This window comes from Dasypus novemcinctus, chromosome 6 (genome assembly GCF_030445035.2).
Source record: "Dasypus novemcinctus isolate mDasNov1 chromosome 6, mDasNov1.1.hap2, whole genome shotgun sequence".
Taxonomy (NCBI): domain Eukaryota; kingdom Metazoa; phylum Chordata; class Mammalia; order Cingulata; family Dasypodidae; genus Dasypus; species Dasypus novemcinctus.
Window position 1 is genome coordinate 23,912,569 of NC_080678.1, and position 23,725 is coordinate 23,936,293.

A 23,725-nucleotide genomic window follows, 5' to 3' on the forward strand; every position below is an offset into this window, starting at 1 on the left:
AAAATTATCCTAAACAGTACTTCCAATTCATCATACTACCTATTGTTGTCTGGAAAGAATAATCCTAAAGTCCCTGCTTTCTCCTATACAGATTAAAGATGATTATTTTTAATACTGGAGATAAATTTAAGAGCAGTTATTGGTATTACATAATTCCAGGGTTGACAATTTTTTTCACAAGTTTCTTTTTTTTTTTTTTTGCCTTAAAGTGCCTACACATAAAATATATACCACCCAACTTTCATTAATTCACCTTTTGATACCACAAAGATAAACTTGAATACATGAAACAATTTCCTTAACTGTAATTGTCCATGTAACAAAAAAGGAAAATAAAAAGTCAACTTTTTTATTTTCCTTTTTATTTTTCTTTATCAGCAGGTCCAATGTAAAACATTTCTCTAAGTTTCTAAGATATAGTAATATTATGATTATGGACTGATTAAGAAAGTAATCTCTTTCAATATGTCTAAAATAGTTTTGGTTCAAATTCTCTTAAATGGTTGTGAGAAGATTAGCTTAGTAAATAAAATTCAATATATATATGTCTTTAAACAAAAACTATACAATAATTAATGGCACTGTTTAATCATAAAAAGCTGTAGATGATCAAGACTGGGCTAAGTAGGTACTGATTAAAGGGCATTCCTGCAGTTCACATTTGTTATTTGTCTTAAGTGTTATTAGGACTCTTCTAGTGACATAAAAGCCATCACCCTCCTTTTCTCACCCTTATTTCCTCAGGAGTTCAAGGTTAAGTGCTTTCACTAATTCAGTTAAAATGAGCATATACAGAGACAGAAATTAAGAGTACAGTCTGCCAAGGGTGTAGGGCAGAGGGAATGGGGAATTAATACATAATGGGTATAAGATTTCTGGTTGGGGATATGGAAAAGTTTTAGTAATGGAAGATTGTAAGGATACTGTAATAGCGTAAATGTGATTAATCTCTTTGAATGATATGGCTTGGAGTGATTGAGATGGGAAAGTTTACATTGTATATGCTAAAAAAAAAAAAAAGCAATTAAAGCGACAATGACAATTAAATGCAATTCATGACCCTGGATGGAATCTAACAGGGGAGTAGAAAAGGGACAATATTGGGACATATGAAGAAAATGGAATATAGACACTAAGCTTTGTGTCAGTTAAATTTCTTGAATCTGGTAACTACAATTAAGGTGGTTACATAAGTGAATATCCTTGTTCTTAGGAAGTGTATATGGCAATATTAAGAGTTCAAGGAGCATGATATATACAACCTACCTTCTTGTGTTCAAATATTGGACTGATAGGTATGTAGATAGGTAGGTAAATATTAATAAAATGACACAGCAAATGTGGCAGGCGATATGTCAAAATTGGTGGATCTGGGTATGGGAGTGGGATTAGAGGTATCTCTGTATGGGCTCTGTATTATTTCTGCAACTGTCCTGTAAATAAAAGTATTTCAAAATAAAACCTTAGAAACATTGAAAAGATGGGAATAATTATATCTTAGATTTTGGTTTCCTACCTGATGTCTCATTTGGTAAAGCATAGAACAAATTTGAATTTATGATTTCTAATACACTTGCTTGTACAGTTTTATTAACTGGCAGTTCTATCGTCTTCCAATGCGTAGCTGAAGAGATGGCTGAAAATATATGAAACACAGGTCTAATGTAGAAGACGTAAAACTTTGTATTCTTTCCCAATAATACATTTAATTCAAACAATAATTTCTTCATCAACTATCAACAAGTAGTCATTCTCAAAACAAAAATCTGTATTTTTATAAAATAATATAGTCAAGAGATTTTGTGTAAGTTACAAAAAAGTTCAACCCATAATAAGAATACCTGACCACACTCTTATAGTATATTCCATTTCTGTGGTATAGTTAATTATTAAACTTTGTTCAATCTTTAAGGAATACATATATGTATAACACAAGTTTATCGAATAAGTACATTAAAAATTAGTGTTTATGTTTGAATAAAAAATTAAGATTAAATTAACTTTAATAACGTATTACTAAATCTATTTCCACAAAGTACATTTCTACAAGAAATTGTTTCATTCAGGATGGGTATTTTTTCACATTCTAAAAATTAACCTCTGTAAAAACAAAGGATAACATAAACTAAATTTAAAAAAAAATAGTTAAAAAACATTACCCTGAAGCCCCTGGGCATCAATTTGAAGATCAGGGTTATTATCAACAGGTCTGTTATTTTCCAAATCTTTATGTGGTGAACCGGCTTTTAAAACCAGATGTTCATCAATCAAAACATCACTGATTATTCTGGGATAAGAAGTGGAAAGATCAGTGAGTTCAAGTCCCACCCCGTTTTCAGTAACATCAACCACTCTGGCTTGAAGTTTTATCCCTGCAACACACATCTGAAATCTTGCGATGGCTTCTTTAGTCCAATGTTTGTTTTTAGGCTGTATATCTGAAAAAATACATAACAGCATTAAAAATAATTCTGTACACGAACTGCATTTTTGCTTCAATAGTATCCAGGGCTAGGTCCTTGCCACGTTTTATACTCAGGTCAACATTCTGTGAATCATGTTTCAGTATTCAATTATATGTCTACACTCTCCAGGCCTGAGTTACAGAGGACAAATTTGCAAACTACTAGGGTTTAAGGAGGCTCAGGATCTTTCCTTACTTTACCTGGCATTAATCCAATAGGCAAAAATAAGATTACATTATTTATTTTAGAATCCACCATCATGCTCTGTTACATACAAAATGATGAATTACCAATTTTGCTGATAATAACTCAACTGCCACTTTTGTGCAAGTTTTCTATAGATAATTTCAAAATAGCATCTTAAACGACTTATTAAAATAGTGACTCTCAAACTTAAAACTTGTATCTGAATCACCTAGATGGCCTTTGTTAAAACACAGACTGTGGGGCCCCAACCCCAGAGTTTCTAATTCAGTAGGGTTTGGGGTGCAGAACTGAGAAAACTTTTAAAGAAGTTCCTATGTTGATACAACTAGTTCAGGAACCACATTTTAAGAAGTACTGACATAAAACATGGTAATTAAAAAGAAAAAGTGTCCTAACACAGATTTAAGTGATGAATGCACAACTCTGTGATTATACCAAATACCACTGATTGTACACTGAGTGGACTGTATGTTTTATGAATATGTATCAATAAAACTGATTTTTTAAAAAATCTGAAACATACTTATAATAAGCAGAAAGATATGCCAAAGAAAAAACAAAAAGCATCTATGCTTCCAGACATGATCACCATTCACATTTTTCCCTTCTACAAATTTACGTGCAGATGGTGATATACACATGCACATACGCTTACATATTTTTTATAAAACAAGTAATTTTATAATAAGGATATTTTTAAGTATAACACCAGTCATGGTTTAAACGCTTTCTATTTTTTATATTTAATGAGACTTTGAGGAGAGTCATTATTGTTTTCCAGATGAGGAAATGGAAGCACAGACAGTAGAAGTTATGTGCCCAAGACCTCACTGCAAGTTGGTAGCAGATTGGTGGCAGAGTCTATGCTCTCAGTCACAATACTATCACTATCCTACATCTCATTATAACTTGCTTCACTTATATTATGAATGACTCTCCATATCAATAACATTGAACATAATTTCAATGACTGTGTAACAATAGCAAACGCTTAAATGGAACTCTCTGGGTGCCATTCGCTTAATCCTCACAACAATCATACGAACTAGGTAGGATTATGATCCATTACATGGATCATCCTTTACCCATCTCCCCTATTATTGGCTATATAGGTTGTTTGCTAATACTAACTATTATGGTGTTATTAACAGTATTGTAATCAATTTCTTTGTAGCTGAACTTTGTCCAATTTCCAAATTGTTTCTGGGTGGGATAAATTACTGCAAGTAAAACTGCTATGTTAAAAGGTATGGATTTTGGAACTCTGCACAAGGCCTTCAGGAAAGGTATACTGGTTCTTCACTCCTGTACAGTGGTAGAGAAAAGCAGTTTCTTCCCTACTTGTCAACAACATGGAGGTCAATACCTTTAAAAATATATTTCTAAATTTTATAAATATGAAGTAGGATCATCTAAGTTCCACAAAACATTATTGCTATTCATACTTAGAAATTTATATACTCTAAATAATAGAAGACAGTTGAGAAAATTTCTTATTCTGCACCATACCTACTAACCAGCACTGTACCCCTTGAAATGGGAGCTTTAAAAATTTTGATGAGATCATCTGAAGTTCATCTGCAGTAACTTCTTCTGTGTTTCCATAATCGACAAAATGGACTTTAACATTTCCATTTGGTAAGATTTCCTTGACTAAAGCACGATACCAATTGCCATCACCTGGATTTAAGACGAAGTTTATAACATTGACTATTTTCCTTCTGTTAAGATTTGAAATTTTTATCTTTGCCCCAAATGATGACTTCAGTTTTTCATTCAAAAATCTCTTCAATAAGAAGTCTCATTATATACTGATAAAAGAGTCAATATAACAAGACAACTCAACAGTAACAGATAAACATGCATCTAGTGTCAGAGCCTCAAAATATATGAAGTAAACACTAACAGAACTGAAGGGATGACAATAGCATTACTATAATAATATTAAGTGTTCTTACTCTTATTAAAATTGTTTCCATGATTAATGGTTATTAGCAAATCATTTATTTCTGATATTTAAAGATTATTTTTCAGTTTCCTGTGAACTATTTTATAGTGAAAAAAACTACTTGTTATCAAGGGTTCTTATATTTAAAGTTCTAAAAATAATCTTTAGTCTCCAATGTAACTATAAGATTAATAGTTACATAATTTTAATTTTAATCATTAATTTCTTCTTCACTGAAATACGGTTGTTTTTTTTTTTTTGAGGTACTTGGGGCTGGGGTTGAACCTGGGACCTCATATGTGGGAAGCCAGCACTCAAACACTGAGCCACAATAGCTTCCTTGAGTTGGTTTTTTCATTTGTTTTGCTTGTTGGTTTTTTCAGGAATCAAACCCAGCACCTCCCGTGTGGGAGGCCAGAGCTCAACCACTTGAGCCACATCCACCCAGCACTCAACCACTGAGCCACAATAGCTTCCTTGAGTTGGTTTTTTTCATTTGTTTTGCTTGTTGTTTTTTTCAGGAATCAAATCCAGCACCTCCCATGTGGGAGGCCAGAGCTCAACCACTTGAGCCACATCCACTCCCAATATATGCTCTTCTTTATCCTTGGGTGTCTTAAATCATCTGAGGTTGAGGGATCCCCTGAACGTTTCTGTTCTTCAATTTTGGCTTGCTGGAAAGGTGTCAAGAGCAGGATAGTCCTCTTCATCTTCACTTTCTTCTACTTCCTCAATTTCTTCTTTTAGTTCGGGAATTTTTTCTCTTTCTTTGGAAGTTCACATTCTCCCAGCATATTTTTAGGACAGGCATAACAAAGATGTCCACTTTCCTGACATTTGTAACACATTTATCAAAGTGGTTTTGCCTTTAGATGAACTGCGCTGCTCTTCCACTGTCAATAGCAATGCTTGCTTCTTGACTCTACCAAATAACTGTTTGTTGTTTATTTCCCCGGTACAGTTTTGACCAGATTCTTTATCCAAAAATAAAATAAATGCAACTCTTTTACTCTTTCCTTTCATTATAATAACCTTTACAACTTTGCCATACTTGGAAAATATCATCAGGTGAGGTATGCCAGAAAGACGAAGAAAGTGCAAGCCCTCAGCCCAGTTGGGGCTCAACCCTGACTATTTCTCACCCCACACAGCAGCTTTGGCAGAACATGTCGGGAGAGGGTTCAGGCCCCAGAGATAAGATACTGACAGCAGCTCTGTCTCTTCCTGACTCTAGTTGGCTACACCTCAGATGTATTAAGAGCCTCAAACCCAGAGGCCCCAAGACATCTTTCTGTGTTTTTTTTAAATTAATGTTCATGGATCACAAGGAATATTACATTAAAAAACATAAGAAAAAAACAAAAAACATAAAAGATTCCCATAACTCACTCCCCACCCCATCATTTTTATAAATTATGTATTTTTGAAGATATATACATCACAAAAGAATATTACATTAACAAATATGAGGTTCTTGTATACCCCCCATCCCCCCACCCCACTCCTCCCACACCAACAACCTCTCCCATCATTGTGGCACCCTCATCGCACTCGGTGAACACATTTTGGAGCAATGCTGCCCTACGCAGATAATACTTTACCATGTAGTTCACACTCTCCCCCAGTATATTCAGTGGGTTATGGCAGGGTATATAAAGTCCAGCATCTGACCCTGCAATATCATTTAGGACAACTCAAAATCCCCAAAATGCTCCCACATCACATCTCTTCTACCATCTCCCTGCCCTCAGCAACTACCGTGGCCACTTTCTCCACCTCGATGCTAAAATTTCTTCTATTACTTGTCACAATAGTTTTATAGTAGAATATCAGTAAGTCCACTCTAGTCCATACTTTATTCCTCCATTCTGTGGACCCTGGGATGGTTATGCCCACTCCACCTCTAGATCAAGAGGGGGCTTAGATTCCACATGGATGATTGATGCAACTCCTCTGCTTGCAGTTGTGGGCACTCTTGATTCCCTGGTGTTGTGGTTGACCATCTTCACCTCCCTGTTAGCTGACTCAGATGCCATCTTGTCCCGCCTCCTCCCCTCCCCCCCCCAGTAAATTTTTGACAAGGGTGCCAAATCCGTTCAATGGGGAAAGAAAGTTATCTTCAATAAATGGTGCTATTACAAGATGGTAAGAATATAGTGATGCATGGGAAAAATACAGTTAATGTAACTTATGGACTACTGTTAAAAGAATAATATTGTAATATTCATGTATCAATGTCAAAGTAGGTACTATATTAACACTAAGGGTTAATAATAGGGAGAATGGGATTTTTTCCTTTGGACTAAGGAAAATATCCAAAAATTTACTGAAGTGAAGACTGTACAACTCTGTGATCAAAGTGAGAGCCAATGAGTGTACACTCTGGATAGACTGTGTAACACACTGAACCATGTGGTGCAAGATGGACTGTGGTTAACTGTACAAATATGAGTGCTCTCTCATGAACTATAACAAATGTACAATACTGATAAATGGTGTTAATAATAAGGGATATGGAAAAAATATACCAAATGTACACTATGGATCACAGTTAGTGGTAATATTTGGTATTTCATAATCTGTAATAAATGTTCCCCAACAATGTAAGGTGTTGGTAGAGGGGTATTATATGGGAATTCTGCACATTATGCATGATTATTTTGTAAAATATATATATATGTAAAGAATATATATATATAAAAGAAATATATGTATTAAATATATATATATGTATACACACACACACACAAAAGAAAGGGTATGCCACCTCTTGTCCTTGGATACCCTTAGAACTAAATCTTCAGTGAAGAGTGAATCTCAGACATCTAGGAATTGCTGAGACCATTTAGGGATTCCAGGGAGTCATAACTATTTTCATAAAATAAAAAGACATCATTTGCCTTTCCACTGTTAATATTTTCATAGATGGTACAAAAGCAATGGTAGGAGGAGCAGATGTGGCTCAAGCAGTTGAATGCTGGCCACCCACATGGGAGGTCCCAGGTTCAGTTTCCAGTGATTCCTAAAGAAGACAATGAGCAAGCATCAAGCAAAAACAATGAGCAGACAACAAGCAAAGGCAAAAAGCAGACAAGAAAAAAATGAGCAAAAACAAGCAAGCAAAAACAAATGAGCAGGGAGCAGATGTGGCTCAAGCAGTTGAGTGCCTGCCTTCCACATGGGAGTTCCTGGTGCCTCCTAAAGAAAAACAAGCAGACAATGATCATTAACAATGAGCACAAACAACAAGCAGACAAGGGAACCATCTCAGTGGGGAAAATTTAAAAAGAGGAGGAAAAAAAGCAACGGTAGATAAAATTGCTAGTGCCTTAGCACTAATCAAGGAAGTGCCCCCAAACTGCTTTAGCAATCCAGTAGTACAAATTTTGTTTTTAAATCATAAGAGTAACATCGTTCCATAATCAAGAAATATATAAAATTAAATCCTGCAAAAACTGTTCAGATAAAAGAATCTCAAATTAAAAAAAAAAAACGGTACTGGGAAAACTGAATATCCATACGCAAAAGAATGAAGTAACTCTACCTCACACCACATACAAAAATTAACTCCAAACAGATCAAAGATATATAAGAATTATAAAACTCATAGGAGAAAACACAAAGAGGCATCTTCAGGACCTTGTGTTAAACAATGGTTTCTAAGAATTTACAACAAAAGCATGAGCAAAAACAGCAAAGTAGGTAAACGGGACTTCATCAAAATTTAAAACTTTTATGCCTCAAATGACTTCACCATGCAAGTAATAATTAAAACAAAGAACTACAGAATGGGATAAAATATTTATAAACTATAAATATTAAATTAACCAATAAAGGCTTAATTTCCAGGATATATTAAAAAAACACAACAATAAAAAAGACAAACCATCCAATAAAAAAATGGGCAGAAGACTTGAATAGACACTTCTTCAAAGAAGATAAGCAAATGACCAAGAATCAAATGAAAAGATGTTCAATGTTATCAGCCATTAGGGAAATGCAAATCAAAACCACAATGAGATACCACTTCAGACCTACTAGAGTAGCTACTATTAAAACAAACAAGAGGGAAGCAGATTTGGCCCAGTGGTTAGGGCGTCCATCTACCACACGGGAGGTCCACGGTTCAAACCTTGGGCCTCCTGGACCCATGTGGAGCTGGCCCTTTCGCAGAGCTGATGCGCCCAAGGAGTGCCGTGCCACGCAGGGGTGTCCCCTGCATAGGAGAGTCGCACGCGCAAGGAGCGTGCCCCGTAAGGAGAGCTGCCCAGCGCAAAAAAAGTGCAGCCTGCCCGGGAATGGTGCCGCACACACAGAAAGCTGACATAAGAAGATGATACAACAAAAAAGAAACAGATTCTCGTGCCGCTGACAACAACAGAAGCAGACAAAGAAAAACATGCAGCAAACAGACACAGAGAACAAACAACTGGGGTGGGGGTCGGGGGGTAAGGGGAGAGAAACAAATAAATCTTTTAAAAAAAAAAGCAAACAACAACAACAAAACCAAAAAAACAGAAAATAACAAGTGGTTGGAAAGGATGTGGAAAAACAGGAACTTGTACATGGTTGTACATGGATGTAAAATGGTGCATCTACTGCAGAAAACAGTTTGGTGGTTTCTCAGGAGTACAGACTTCACATGACCAGGCAATCCCTCTTCTAGGTTGATAACCAAAAGAAGTGAAAGCAGGAACTTGAGCAGATATCTGTACAATGATGTTCACAGAAGCATTATTCATAATTACAAAAAGATGGAAGCAACTCAAGAGTCCATCAACAAATGAATGGATAAACAAAATGCAATACATACGTACAATGGACTATTATTAAGCCTTCATGACAGAGGTTCTGATACATGTGATATGGATGAACCTTTAAGGCATCATGTTGAGTTAAATAAGCCTGACAGACAAGGACAAATATTGTATGATCTCACTGATACCAAGTAACTTGAATAAGCATATTCATGGAGTCAGAAACCAGAGTATAGGTTACCAGAGGCTGGAGTAGGGGCAGAGAATAGGGAGTTAATACTTAATTGGTACAGAGTTTCTGTTTGGGGTGATGGAAAAGTTCTGGTAATGGTTGGTGGTGATGGTAGCATAACACTGTGAATGTAATTAACCCATGGAATTATATATCTGAATGTGGTTTTAAGAGGAAATTTTAAGTTGTATATTTTTACTAGAACAAGTTTTGTTTTTTTTTGTAATCCATAAGATTGTACACTCGGTGAACCCTAATGTAAATGGTATAATGACAATATTGTTTCATTAATTTTAACATAAGTACCATACTAATGCCAATACTTAATAGGGGGGAGGAATATGGGAACTCTGTATTTTCTGCAGGATTTTTCTATAAATCTACAACTTCTCTAATAAAAAAAAAACTTAAAGGAATTACTAGGTTGGTGCAAAAGTAATTACGGTTTTGCATTATTGAAATTTGCCGTTTGATATTGGCATATGTTCTTTAATAAATGTGGTTATGTTGAACTTTTTTTTTTTTAAGATTCAGTTTTTATTTATTTCTCTTCCCTTCCCCCCTCCCCCCAGTTGTCTGCTCTGTGTCCATTCGCTGTGTGTTCTTCTGTGTCCGCTTGTATTCTTGTCAGTGGCACCTGGAATCTGTGTCTCATTTTGTTGCGTCATCTTGCCGTGTCAGCTCTCCCTGTGTGCGGCGTCATTCTTGAGCAGGCTGCACTCTTTTCAAGCTGGGCAACTCTCCTTATGGGGCGCACTCCTTGTACGTGGGGCTCCCCTACACGGGGGACACTCCTGTGTGGCACGGTACTCCTTGTGCACATCAGCACTGCGCATGGGCCAGCTTATCACTCAGATCAGGAGTCCCTGGGTTTGAACTTTGGAACTCTCATGTGGTAGGTGAATGCCCTATCGGTTGGGCCGAATCCGCCTTCCTGAACATCATTTTAATGTGCATTTCTCCCTTTATGTTTTTTTGCTAATGATTTATTACTTGCTGTTTGTTTTATATTTATTTTAGACTATGGAAGTGATATTAGACAAAAAGCAAATTCAAGGATTTTCTTATTTAAGTTCAAAATGGGTTGTAAAGCAGTGGAGACAACTCACAACATCAACAACACATTTGGCCCAGGAACTACTAATGAACAGTAGTACAGTGCAGTGGTGGTTCAATAAGTTTTGCAAAGGAGACAAGACTCTTGAAGATGAGGAGCACAGTGGTCGACCATCATAAGTTGAGAACGACCAATTGAGAGCAATCACTGAAGCCAATCCTTTTAAACTATACAAGTTGTCAAAGAACTCAACGTCTACCATTTCATGGTTGTTCAGCATTTGGAGCAAATTGGAAAGGTGAAAAAACTCATAAGTGGGTGCCTCATGAACTGACCGAAAAGTTTAAAAAATCATCATTTTGAGGTGTTGTCTTCCCTTATTCTATGCAACAACAATGAATCATTTCTCGGCTGGATGGTGATGTGTGATGAAAAGCGGATTTTACATGACAACTGGTGATGACCAAGAGGAAGCTCCAAAGCTCTTTCTAAAGCCAAACTTGCACCAAGAAAGGTCATGGTCACTGTCTGATGGTTTGCTGCCTCTACAACTTTCTGAATCCTGGCAAAACCACTACAACGGAGAAGTAAGCTCAGCAAATCAATGCGATGCACCGAAAACTGCACCACCTGCAGCTGACACTGGTCAACAGAAAGGGCCCAATTTTTTTCCATAACAATGCCCTATGGCACATCGCACAACAAATGCTTCAAAAGTTGAACAAATTGGGCTACGAAGCTTTGCCTCATCTGCCACATTCACCTGACCTCTTGCCAACAAATTACCACTTCTTCAAGCATCTCAACAACTTTTTGCAGGGTAAACGCTTCCACAACCAGCAGGATGCAGAAAATGCTTTCTAAGGTTTGCTGAATCTCAAAGCACAGATTTTTATACTACAGGAATAAGCAAACTTATTTCTCATTGGCAAAAATGTGTTGATTGTAATGGTTCCTATTTTAACATGTTTGAGCCTAGTTATAATGATGTAAAATTCACAATCTGAAATTGCAATTCCTTTTGCACCAACCTAATATCAAAATCTATTTTTAGGATATCTCCAAAAATTTTTACAGCACCAAACTTTTACATCTGATATAAATTAAACATTTTATTCATACCCTATCCAAAAAACAATGTGAAGGCTATATGTAATAAACTTTTAACATATCTGGGAAGACTTAAAATATTCTTACCACGAAGGACTTCCATTGCTTCACTTGTTATCTGACAAGTAAATATAAATGTAAATAGAAGAAAATATCTTGCAATGAAATAAGGGTATTTTCATCAAATGTATTTTCAAAATACACATGCATGGGCTGACCAGGAAAACAGTGAAGTGGCAGTCAGAAGGCCTTCCATTATCTAACTTACTTTATTATCAGATATTTGGAAATAAAAGCATTAAAGTAAATGTTTAACAAAGCTTATGTTAGAAAACATCATTTGGAGGTTTCTCATTACAAAGAGAGAAGGAAAACACATGACATCAAAACTTTAATCCTGGTTGTGAAAAAATATTTGTTTAAACATCAGGAAGAAAATACACTAAAAACAAGGGTTGAATGGCAAGAAACTAAAGCTTCTAATAAACCAAGATTATACCAACAGCAACTTACCTGCAAAAAAAGCACAACAAGGTTGCCCTATTTCTGCCTTAAAACCATTAGGCAACTTCTGCTGGCAATACTCTGCTAGTGATTTGTTCAAATCATTGAGTTTTGTTAAAGCTGAAAATAAAACAGAGCTTAGTATTTTAAAAATACGCAGAACATAGATTTTCCTTTACAATCAGAAAATGTTTTACTTGTTTCAAAACAACGATTAAGTACATCAAATGATTTTCCCTTAATTTTTAAAACCTTAATTGACCAATAAGTTGTCACTAACTGAATAGTCTTAATTTACTCCAAACCCATGACTTAGTGTGCTAGGTGCCACCATCAGTATACAGAGCATGAGCTTTGTACAAAGATAAGAAAACAGTAGGCAAGTCTGCAGAGAAAGAAAAGCAACCCCAAAGGATTAAATATAATTACTAAAAGGACAGCACAGATAATAATGTATGTGTGAAAGAAATTCAGAGGGGTGAGTTTGTGTGCTAAGGGCTTAATAAAGAAATCTGAAATTCAACACATTTGATGGAGTAGGAGATGGTATTCCAGATGGGGACAATGTCTCTGAAGCAAAATATACAATTAACCAGAATTAAGCTGGTGGGGGGCAGTTTGGTGCAGCAGAGATGTTGCAAAGGAGAATCAATGGAGAGAAACGCCAGAGATGTGCTTGGAGAGAAAAGGCCATGGAGAGCTCTAAAATGCCAGTAAGGGAAGCAGACTTGGCCCAATGGATAGGGCGTCCACCTACCACATGGGAGGTCCGCGGTTCAAACCCTGGGTCTTCTTGACCCATGCGGAGCTGGCCCATGTGCAGTGCTGATGGCACGCAAGGAGTGCCCTGGCACGCAGGGGTGTCTCCCGCATGGGGGAGCCCCGCATGCAAGGAGAGGCACCCAGTGCGAAAGAAAGTGCAGCCTGCCTAAGAATGGCGCTGCACACACAGAGAGATAACACAAGATGACTCAACAAAAAAAGAAACATACAGATTTCCAGTGCCGTTGATAAGGATAAAAGTGGTCACAGAAGAACACACAGCGAATGGACAGAGAGAGCAGACAACCGGGAGGGGAGGGAGACAAATAAATGAATAAATCTTAAAAAAAGAAATAAAATAAAATGCCAATAAGGCATATGAACCACTACCGAAGCAGCAGCAAAACAAATATCCTTTAAACATGTGACAAAGGTCCATTCATAGAAAGGGAAATTAAATTATTAGAATTTTAGATGTCAGATTAGCCAAATAAAATAGCTTAAGGACACAATATTGGAAATGGCATGGGGAAAAGGCACTCCCCCAAATGATAGGCACATATATCCTTTTATACTGGGTAATTATAATTCAAGGAATTTGTCCCGAGGGTATAATGTACTCTCAGCTGTGCAAAATCCCAGTACAAGGATTGTTTTCACATAACTTTGGAAACATAAACCCCTATCTGTCCATAGTTAGGTTAGTTAAATTAGGATAAACCCATACAATGGAATACCATGTAACCATTCAAAAAAACAGACGAAACAACAATGTGGTATATCCTGGATTCGATCCTGGAATAGAAAAAGGACATTAGTGGAAAATCCAGTGAAATCTGATAAAGTCTGGAGTTTGGATAATAGTATTGTATACCAATGTTGATTTCTTAGCTGAAACAAATGTACTACAGTGTTATAAGATGTTAACAACTAGAGGAAGTCAGGAGTATAGGGGAACTCCGCGTAGCATCTTTACAACCTTCCATAAATCTAAAATTATTCTAAAATAAAAAGTGTTATTTTAAAAAAAGAATGGAGAAAGTACTATTTAAAATGATATCCTAGATACAGAGAAAAGGGAGGAAAGCAAAGTATAGAAAGTAATTAACAGTATTCTGCCATTTACCCACACATAGAAAAGGAAAGTTATACATTCATACAAACAAACATCCCTAGTACCTCTGGAAGGATATTTAGAAAACTGAGAAGAGGAACAGGAAGGATATTTAGAAAATTAAGAAGAACTGGTAAACTGACTTTCCACTATATACTCTTTCATAACGTTTGAATTTTATACCATATGGTTGTACAATCACTTATGAAATAAATAGAAAGGATCTTATAAAATGTGACTTTTGTCCAGTATGAAACAGTGGCCTACCAAATGATTCCGAATGAAGGGATGACAAAGCTCACAACTTGGTGGCTATACTAGTTATCTAGCTTAATGTCTTCATTTGATAGAAAAACCAAGATTAATAAAAGTTTAAATAACAATGCTGATCAAAATGGTTCAAATGAAAAACAATACAAACTTTCTGTGAGGATGTGGAACAACCTGAAGTCTCAAATAGTACATAAACTGCCAGGACCACTTTGGAAATCTGCTTGGCATTCACTGATCAAAGCTGAAAAAATGCACACCTTGTAAGACCCAGTAATTTCACTCCTAGGAACATACTCAGTGGAAATGTACACACACACCATATCTGTATAATATTCATACAAAATCACTTTATAGCTCTGACCTGGAAAGAACCCAAATGCCCAACTATAGAAAGGAGTAATAAACTGAAGTACATTCATACAATGGAACTTATGCAGCAATGATAAAGAATGAGCTACACCTACATGCAACAATGAATAAATCTGACAATGTGGAAAGAAAGCAATACATATTGTATGATTCCATTTATATAAAAGAGGAAAACTATGCTATTAGAATGCAGGAAATGTTTATTTTTGAGAGAAAGAAGGGACAGGGATTGAAGGAGACATAAAAAACTTCTGGGACATTGGTCATATTTTATTTCTTGAACTAGAGGCTGGGTACACAATGGTGTTGACTTTGTGAAAACTCATTATTCTGCATTCTTATTTTGTGCACTTATCTATATGTATGTTATATTTCAAAAAACTTAAGTTTTCAGAAACAAATTTGGGAGACAATCTCTGAAGTTCAAACTGATTTAAAGATAAACAGAGACTGCTGAAAAACAGAAGTAATGGTATAAAAGAGAATAAAAGCTAACTAAGTATAACCAAGTCCCTTGGAAGCACAAATACTTGTCCCTCCTTGGAAAGAGTATTTTTATCAGAGTAACAACCTTAATCAAGTTTCTATGCCAATGTATTCATTAAAAGAAATAACAAGAGTCAACTCACCATCCTTTTTAAGCACATGGCAATAAAATTCTCCAGGACTATATATCATACAGACCACAACATCAACTGTTTGATCAACAACAAGTTCAATCCAGGTCCACTCCAATGGACTTATTTTTGCTTCTACACCCAACGGAACTGTGAAAATAAATGGATATTTTGCAAAGCAAATAGCCAGAATGGGTATGGGATGCAGGTTGTGAGATGCTGAGGAATCCGATTTTGAAGAACAACTAAATTTGCACTGACTCTCTGAGTGACTTTAAAGGAAAAATTAACCATTCTTACATTAACCATTTTCACCTTAAATTTGTGAATTTGAAATTTCTAATTAATCTTCGGCTGCCAGTTACCAATAAAGCTTCTGACAAATTTTCAATTCTCAAACATACTCAAATGTACTTCAATGAATACTTGATTTAAAAAGAAAGGCATTCAACATCAATTCTTTCTGAAAGTACAAGAACCTGCACATTTACAGAGCCATCCAAACTCCAGAAAGACATTATCTAGTACACACTTTACTTACCACCAGCTTCTTTCACGTCACTGGCTTTATCTGTCACTGTCTCTTCTCCCACAGCAAAGCCTGCTTCTAGGAGGACTTTAGTAACACTGATATTAGGTGTCACTGATTTATCTATAAGCTCCACCAGAGAACTATTTTCCAACTTCTCCACCACTTTCACTGTGATCATTTTATTCTGTACAATTTTTTTCATTAGACAAATAGCTTCTGGAGTCCAAATTCCTAATGATGGCTTTACTCCTAACAAAGAATTTTTAAAACAATGTTAAAATATTTCCTATAGTAAGCTGTAATTTACACGAAGAAACTTAAGTAATCTATGACAAACAATGGAACCCAACGTCCCACCTGAGTAGAAGACATGAAAACAAAGGTAAAATAACAAAAGTAAAAAGCATACATATTTCTAGAGGAAAACATTTTAAGAAATGCCCCGAAAATGCAAATCTGGAGTGACAGTAAAGTTGATTAGTGGTTGCCTGGGGAAGCTAAGATGAACTGTAAGTGGGCACAATGAATCTCAATGAAAGTGGATGATGTTTGTACAACTCAGCAGATTATTAAAAATCACTGAATTGTATGTTTAAAACAGTGAAATTTTATGGCATATAAATTATACCTTCATAAAGTCACTAAAATCATAAAAATACAAAATAACCTATGAAGAAATGGTGATTCTTCACATTAACATATGAAATGAAACATTTTTAACACTTACAAATGAATACTGAAAGGATAATTACAAATCAACAACCAATATATGGGCAACGGGTATGTCTAGACAGTTCATAAAAAGATAAGAGCACCAAGTAACTTAGGAAAAAATGTTCAGCCACACTAGTAATGAGCAAATTGAAATTAGTTTTCAGTTCATCAAAATTGGCAAGATGAAATAATAAAAAGATATATCTATTTAGTGCACCCATGTGTGAAGGAACTAACTCCCTTATATATTTCTGATGAGTGTGTAGACTAACTTATCCCTTTCTGGAGGACAATTAATGAAAAGGAGCATATGCACTTACACTGACATTCCACCTGTGAGAAGATATACTAAGGAAGTATTTTGCAATATAACTATATTTTGCAACAGTTCCTAATGAAATACCTTTGATACGTTGCAAAATGTAATTGAAAGAACACTGCTAATACCACAAACTTGGAAATCCCCATTCTGATATTGGATTCTAGGTAAAATTGTGGCACATCTGAATCTAGGCTGCAGAAGTAAACTTATTAATATGGAGAATAACCCCATTAACCTAGTGGAATAAACTGTACATATACTAATTTCTAAGGTTTTCCCTGACTTAATGTATCTTTCCATGTCAGTTAATAGGCTTCTATAATAATTTATAGATAATGCAAGTACTATAAATAGGAAAACAATACTCAGCAGTTTCATAATCATGGGCAAATTAAATTTCATTGTATTACAAGCAGCAAAAATGTCATCTTTTATTTCCTAACTGCTCCACAAGCATTATTTTTGCACTAATAGAAGATATGTCTAAACTCATTCATCTTCTGAGAAATTTAATTTTAATTCTAATGCTATTTTTAGTTTTAATATTTTAAAAATAAGACAACCATAAAATGTTCATACCTGCCAGAACACACTTTATAGCTTGCATTGGCAATTCTAACAACCTTGGAACTATGGGACAAAGTTTTGTCAAACTAAGGATTTCAAAGTTTCCATAATCTACATATCCCACCAATACAGATTTTTCTGAAGCGTAAGCCAAAACGGAGGCACGGTACCACTGATCATCCTCTGAAAAAGCAGAAATACAAAGAGGCTCAATCTCAAATGATTCTCCAGTGTAGACAGAAACATAAATTTACTTCACAAAATTAAGGATTGTCATTTGTAAACTTTAATATAATATGAAGCTGTAGTGAACAACGTATGGTTACTGAATGCTGCTGTTTTTGCTTATCAGAGAAGCCTTCAAATCCTAAAATGTAACCTTTATTCCACATTATACTACTTATGTCATATGCTGTCATTATTTATTTACATTCTTGTCTCCCCATTTAACAGTTCATTAGGACTGAGAACATACCCTGGTCATGTGAATCCCCAAAGTTCTGATCAATAAATGAAGTATGAGCTAAGGCATCAAGCAAAGCTAATTTTAGAATAGCTTGCAGTAGGAGTCAACCAGACTTCACCAAACAAGCCACAGATCTACTGGAGGCTTACTTATATCTTCCTTTCTATGAGACTACTGGGCTTCCATTAGCAGGAATTCAGAACCCAGTTATCATAAGGCAAGAGCTCTGAAGCCTCAGAGGCTGCACTGTGACAGCTCTGGGATTCCAGACCTTGCTATTCCAAAGAAAATTGATGAAGGCATGAACCCAAGGGGGTTCCATAGCCACATATTTATGTAAAGAGAATTATTTGTAACAGTCACTAAAAACTAAAGGGCTGATAAAGCAATAAAAACATTTTCTCTTGACACTGACAGGCCCTGTGCTCTTAAAACATCACACTACTCCTTTGATTCAGTTTAATTAGACAGATTCAACATAATTGATGTACTTTAATATTCAAGTTTCAGTTGCAGGCATTCAGTACAAACTAAAGGTTCTCCTTCCTTTGTTTCTACTCTGGAATAACAAATTATAAATGCAGAGACTTCTATACCATCTCATTTCCAGTGGGGGAACTTCTGTAAGGTAGTCCACTCAGGCGTAATGAATAAGTGACCCAATAGTCCCCTCTTTCCTTACCTGAGAACTGAGCACAACAGATATCACCAATGGTTGGATAAAAATCAGAGCGTGGAGAAACTCTGCTACAGTACTCACTGAGGGATGCTTGAAGATCAGCAAGTTTATCTGTAGATACAGATCATCTCTTAAGCAGAATAAACACATTTATATATTATCTTTACTTTTACTGTTGAGTCTCTTGAAGTATGTTATTTATGACAAATGAAAAAAATTTTCTTACGGCCACTTTGTAGCTGTTGACAAAAGAAGTCTTCTGGAGTCTGAATGTGGGCAACCACACCACAAAACTCGTCACCTACATTTAAAGCTAACACTTTGGGGATTAGGTCACTTCTGTCCACAACCATATTCTCTGAAGCTGTCAATTTTTCAGCATCTTCAGGATCAACTTCTCAAAAAAAAAAACAAAAAAATCATTTTTGTTTCATTGAAAGTTTAAAAAAAATGTATACTTTAATTGTTTTAAGATATTATGGTTAAGCAAGGTTCTTAGAAGATGGGAGTCTAAGAGTCCATGGTGTTTCCTTCCACAAATATACAAATCACGTAACACCAAAGTTAGGCTAGCTCCAAGAAAGAAAATCAATGACATAAAAAACAAATTCAGATCTAATATAAAAAGTCTGCAATAGAATGATTTAGTGTTTCTAAAAATTCAAAAATATGTAACTTGAAATGGAGACTCTCTCACAGGAAACAATTTATCACTAAAAGAAGCAAATAATAATCATAGTAAAAGAATAAACTGAACCATAAATAAAATTTTTTAAAACATATTAAATGGTTCAAAAAAGACAGCAACTTAGGTAAAAGTGAGGAGAAAAATTTAGGGTTAACCAATGAGTCTGAAGAAGGACAAGCTTTAATAGGAAAGTGAAAAATAAGTCAGAAAAGAAGAAAAATTCCCAGAAATGAAAATACTATATGGCCTATAAAATTCCAACTTCTCTAGGAACACATTTTTAGGATCTACACTTGAAAGAGAAACACCAGAGCACCAACTTTTCAAAATCCTAAAATATAAAGTAAAACTATTTAGGGAACTAAGGATGAGATGCTATTCAGTTGAAACCAAAGTCGTCTTCGCTATTTTAACTTAGACATTAAGAGAAAAAAAGATTATCTAGATTATACAATTAGTAAAGAAAATAATTCCCATCATGAACCTAGATCATCTGATTGTTTTAAAAGTCACAGAGGAAACATGATAAACCACAAAATTAGAGGGAATTTGCTTCTTTAAAAATGAGCTCTCAGGGTACATTACAAGGGATTCAGGATGTTAGAAATCCCAGTAAAATAGATAATTGGCCCAAAGCACTAGCCAAGGTAAGCACAATGATCTCAAGTGTAAAAAGAAAAGAGAAAAACTAAAGAACATTTTTAAAGTGCTTTAGAAAATAAAGTGTAAACAGGTAAGGGAGGAGAGAAAAATCAGTAGCAAGAAAAACTACCACCCTGCTGTTTCACAGTAAAGGACACAAGGTACAATGAAAGAGCACAATGCTGCAATGAGGAAGCCTAGGTTCTAGTTCCACATCTCCTCTAAGGCGTGTGTAATCCACCACACCTGTCAGCTTCTGTTTCTTCATGTGTGAAACAGGTGGAGTGAACTGTCCTGACGGTCCCTTTCAGCTGTAAGAGTCCACCATTAGATCCTCTAAGGTTTTTATTTCTTTTTTAAAAATTATATTCTGAACATCTATCCTATGTCAGATGCCATGAATGATCCCTGCTCCCAGCAGTTCTATATCTTGTAGGAGACGGGAGATGCTAAAATCAGGATTGACAATATGATCTTAAATACGAAGAGAGGCCTGAAGAGAGTGGTATGCGATCACGACAGCAGGGGTGTGTGAGCACTTCAGGAAGAGAAAGGATGGTGTTGTGAAGCATACTGTAACCCGGCAATTATAAGTAGTTCCATGTGATGACAGTACAGGGCAGCAAGAAGAGGGCTCTAAACCAAGCCAGATCAAAGAGCTAGGACAGAAGCTTAGATTTGATTCTGTTATAGAGTCACAGATAAATTTCTGAGAAGCCTAAAGGGACCCTAAGCAATATCCTATCTCTTCCCCTCATCATACCTAACTTTTTATCCCATGTCTTCCCCTCATCGTTCCCAATTTCCAAATCATTATTAACATCCAAAATCTTTACTCAAGACTATCAAGTGCCTTGATTTCAGGTTGACCTTCATCCCATCCATTCTCTACACTGGCTTCGGGATCAAGCCCAACCTCCTCAATGCGGTTCTTCAGGCCTTTCATGACCTGCTCTCACCCACCAGCCTTTCTTTATCTATCCTCCACCTCTTCTTCATGGTCGACTCCAGTCATACCTCTTTTTCAATTCCTCAGATCCAACCATGGTTTCTCATGCCTCTAGGCCTTAACATATATTGTCCTTTCTTCTAGAACACACTCCAGAGCCATAATACCTGGTTATTTCTGCTCAATATGGTATCACATTTCAAGACTCTTCTTTCCAATTCTAGGTTAGGCACACTTCCCAGGTACTCCCATGGCACCCTATACTTCCACCATTTTATAATCTTGTCTCTATTTGTCAGTACTGTCCACAGAGTACCCTCCATGAAGGCCTCTCCAAAGTACAGAGTCTTAGCAAGATGGACAGTGGTCAGTGCATCCCTGTTCCTTCTGTATGGTACCTCTGCAGCACTTGATGTTACTGGTGACTCCATCCTAGAAGTATTTACCTTTCTGTTTTTCTGGCAACATTCTGTCCATGCTCTTCCTGGCTTTCCCATCATAGTTTCTTACTCCATGTTGTAGGCCCCGAGTTTATCTCCTTCACTTTTTCCTCACTCAACACTCTCCCTAAGACACCTGCTATCAGATCCATTAAGGGTTTGGTTTTCTCTTGTAGACAAAAAAGAACTAAATAAAGCTTGCAATAGAGTTGTCATGCCAAGATTTGTGTTTTGGGGTTATCACATAGGGCAGTTTTGTAGAATACGAACAGGAGACAAAGGCTATGGCAGTTGTCCATGAATAATGAGGACTCCTGAACCAAGGAAATGGTAGTAGGAAAAGAGAAAATAAATTCACACACAAAGCAAAAATTAACAAAAACATATTATTCTAAATAAAGGAGACCAGACACAGAGTACTACATATTGTATGATTCCATCAATATAAAATGTAAATATAGGGAAACGGACTTTGGCCCAGTGGTTAGGGCGTCCGTCTACCATATGGGAGGTCTGCGGTTCAAACCCCGGGCCTCCTTGACCCGTGTGGAGCTGCCCATGCGCAGTGCTGATGCGCGCAAGGAGTGCCGTGCCACGCAAGGGTGTCCCCTGCGTGCGGGAGCCCCACGTGCAAGGAGTGCGCCCGTGAGGAGAGCCGCCCAGCGTGAAAAGAAAGTGCAGCCTGCCCAGGAATGGCGCCGCCCACACTTCCCGTGCCGCTGACGACAACAGAAGCGGACAAAGAAACAAGACGCAGCAAATAGACACCGAGAACAGACAACCAGGGGAGGGGGGGAAATTAAATAAATAAATAAATATTTAAAAAAAATAAAAATAAAAAAAATAAAATGTAAATATAAATCAATTTATAAAGATGAAAGGTGATTAGCAGTTATGTAGGTTAAGGAAGGAATGCTAAGGGGTGTGGAGTCTTTTTTTTGGAGTAATAAAATTGTTCTAAAATTTTTGAGATGATGAATATACAACATTGTGATTGTACTAAAAGCTACTGATTGTATATTTTGGATAGAATAATCAGAAACAGCAGCTATGTACTGTGGGGGAAGCATAAAGAGATTAAGAGATAAGAAATTTTGTCTGTTTTTTTAATCACCTAATGAAAATTCTATAATAATGATTGAAGTGATGAAAGCACAATTATATGATTATAGCAAACACCAATGATTATGCAACTTTGGATGAACTGCATGTTTATTAATAATAAGTATCAATAAAACTTATTTGTTAAAAAAAGTCATACATAAAGGATATTTTAGAACAATACTCAACAATTAAGGCTTGGTAACTAATTAAACAGGACAAGGGATGGGAGGTGGGGCTGAGAAGGGAAATTTAAGGATGATTCAAGTTTATGTAAGAGGATGCTTCCAATCATGGCACCATTAATCATGAAATAACCTCTGAATGAGCAATAGATAATGAATGACATTTGCACCTAAATCAATTAGCAAAGGAACAAAGAAAATAAGAGAAGAGACTACATAAGACCAGGCAGTAAGAAAATAAAATGATAGCAAAACTCCTTGGTTCTCTTGTTCGATTAACTATAGAACCACACATCCAATTAAATAACAAGTAAGAAATTTAAGAAGAAACACTATCCTACTAGAACAGAATTTTATGACCCTAATTTAGTATTGCTTCCTAACCCCAGACCAACCAGGAAGGAAAACAAATTAGACTAAGAAAATGTTAGCTAAAAATCCATTAAATGTCATGATATTTAGTACTTTAAAATCTTTGGTAATTATTCTGTCAAGGACTAACTTATTTGGAAAACAGGGAAGGTTGTGATTAGAAATATATTATTAATGGGGTTGGGGGGTGGGGAGTGGGCTATAGGGGAACCTCTTATGTTTTTTAATGTTCTTTGTGATCTATTAACTTTAATTTTAAAAAGCGTTAAAAAATACATTAAATGAAAAAATATCTTCTATAAAATGGCTATCATTACCAATAAAGCTTGACAGTGTGATAGTTCTGACTTTTTCTTTAGTAGAGAACGATATTCTTCAATAACTGAAGTCACTATACTGTTAAATATAATCTGTATACTCACTTTGTTCTGCACTTTGCTTCTCAGAATTTTGCCCCTTAGGTTTCAAGCCATATCCCATTTCTACAAGTATATGGTCTAAAAGTTTTCCTATAAAAGATTAAGAAAACATATTTCTATTGAGATACACAAAACATTGCAGGAAAAGCATAAATAAAAACAAATGAATCAAACGCATATAAGTCAGAGTTTATAGCTATTGATACCTTGGCATATTTATTACCAATTCAGTTT

At 35.9% G+C, this 23,725-nt stretch overlaps 1 protein-coding gene across 1 annotated transcript in view; it reads right to left on the bottom strand.

Moving 5' to 3' along the window:
- TDRD1 (tudor domain containing 1) overlaps positions 1–23,725 on the bottom strand; it is an 84,519-nt gene that overhangs the window by 11,263 nt on the left and 49,531 nt on the right. Inside the window, exons 12-21 of the mRNA XM_058299480.1 lie at positions 23,495–23,581; positions 18,922–19,089; positions 18,699–18,806; positions 17,563–17,733; positions 15,957–16,196; positions 15,428–15,565; positions 12,290–12,400; positions 4,182–4,352; positions 2,160–2,438; positions 1,517–1,636 (exon numbers count right to left, since the gene is read on the bottom strand). Coding sequence (XP_058155463.1) covers positions 1,517–1,636; positions 2,160–2,438; positions 4,182–4,352; positions 12,290–12,400; positions 15,428–15,565; positions 15,957–16,196; positions 17,563–17,733; positions 18,699–18,806; positions 18,922–19,089; positions 23,495–23,581 — 1,593 coding nt within the window. The remainder of the gene's footprint in view (positions 1–1,516; positions 1,637–2,159; positions 2,439–4,181; positions 4,353–12,289; positions 12,401–15,427; positions 15,566–15,956; positions 16,197–17,562; positions 17,734–18,698; positions 18,807–18,921; positions 19,090–23,494; positions 23,582–23,725) is intronic.